The 812-nt window shown below is 46.1% G+C and overlaps 1 protein-coding gene across 1 annotated transcript in view; it reads left to right on the top strand.

Moving 5' to 3' along the window:
* The window catches only part of LOC112138309 (NLR family CARD domain-containing protein 3), a gene marked incomplete at its 5' end in the record, with an annotated part of 2,322 nt that extends 1,510 nt beyond the window's left edge, over nucleotides 1-812 (top strand). Inside the window, one exon of the mRNA XM_036210917.1 lies at nucleotides 6-812. Coding sequence (XP_036066810.1) covers nucleotides 6-812 — 807 coding nt within the window. The remainder of the gene's footprint in view (nucleotides 1-5) is intronic.

An 812-nucleotide genomic window follows, 5' to 3' on the forward strand; every position in this document is an offset into this window, starting at 1 on the left:
CTGAGACAGATCCTCACTGGAGTCCAAAGAGCAGGAAGATGTTAGAGTCTCTGGGAAAACTGGCTTTTGAGCAGCTGCAGAAAGGAAACCTGATCTTCTATGAATCAGACCTGACAGAGTGTGGCATCGATGTCAGAGCAGCCTCAGTGTACTCAGGAGTGTTCACACAGATCTTTAGAGAGGAGAGAGGACTGTACCAGGACAAGGTGTTCTGCTTCATCCATCTGAGTGTTCAGGAATTTCTGGCTGCTCTTCATGTCCACCTGACCTTCATCAACTCTGGACTCAACCTCATAGAGGAAGAACAAAAGAAACATTTCAAGATCTTTAGAAAAAGACAAACCAGTCCAGTCCAATTCTATCAGAGTGCTGTGAATGCGGCCTTACATAGTCCAAACGGACACCTGGACTTGTTCCTCCGCTTCCTCCTTGGTCTTTCACTGAAGACCAATCAGAATCTTCTACAAGGTCTGCTGACTCAGACAGGAAGTAGCTCACAGACCAATCAGAAAACAGTCCAGTTCATCAAAGAGAAGATCAGTGAGGATCTGTCTGCAGAGAAAAGCATCAACCTGTTCCACTGTCTGAATGAACTGAATGATGGTTCTCTAGTGAAGGAGATCCAACAGTTCCTGAGGTCAGGACGTCTCTCCACAGATAAACTGTCTCCTGCTCAGTGGTCTGCTCTGGTCTTCATCTTACTGTCATCAGAAGAAGATCTGGAAGAGTTTGACCTGAAGAAATACTCTCGTTCAGAGGAGGCTCTTTTGAGGCTGCTGCCAGTGATCAAAGCCTCCAACAAATCTCTGTAA

Source organism: Oryzias melastigma, unplaced genomic scaffold (assembly GCF_002922805.2).
Source record: "Oryzias melastigma strain HK-1 unplaced genomic scaffold, ASM292280v2 sc00300, whole genome shotgun sequence".
Taxonomy (NCBI): Eukaryota; Metazoa; Chordata; class Actinopteri; order Beloniformes; family Adrianichthyidae; genus Oryzias; species Oryzias melastigma.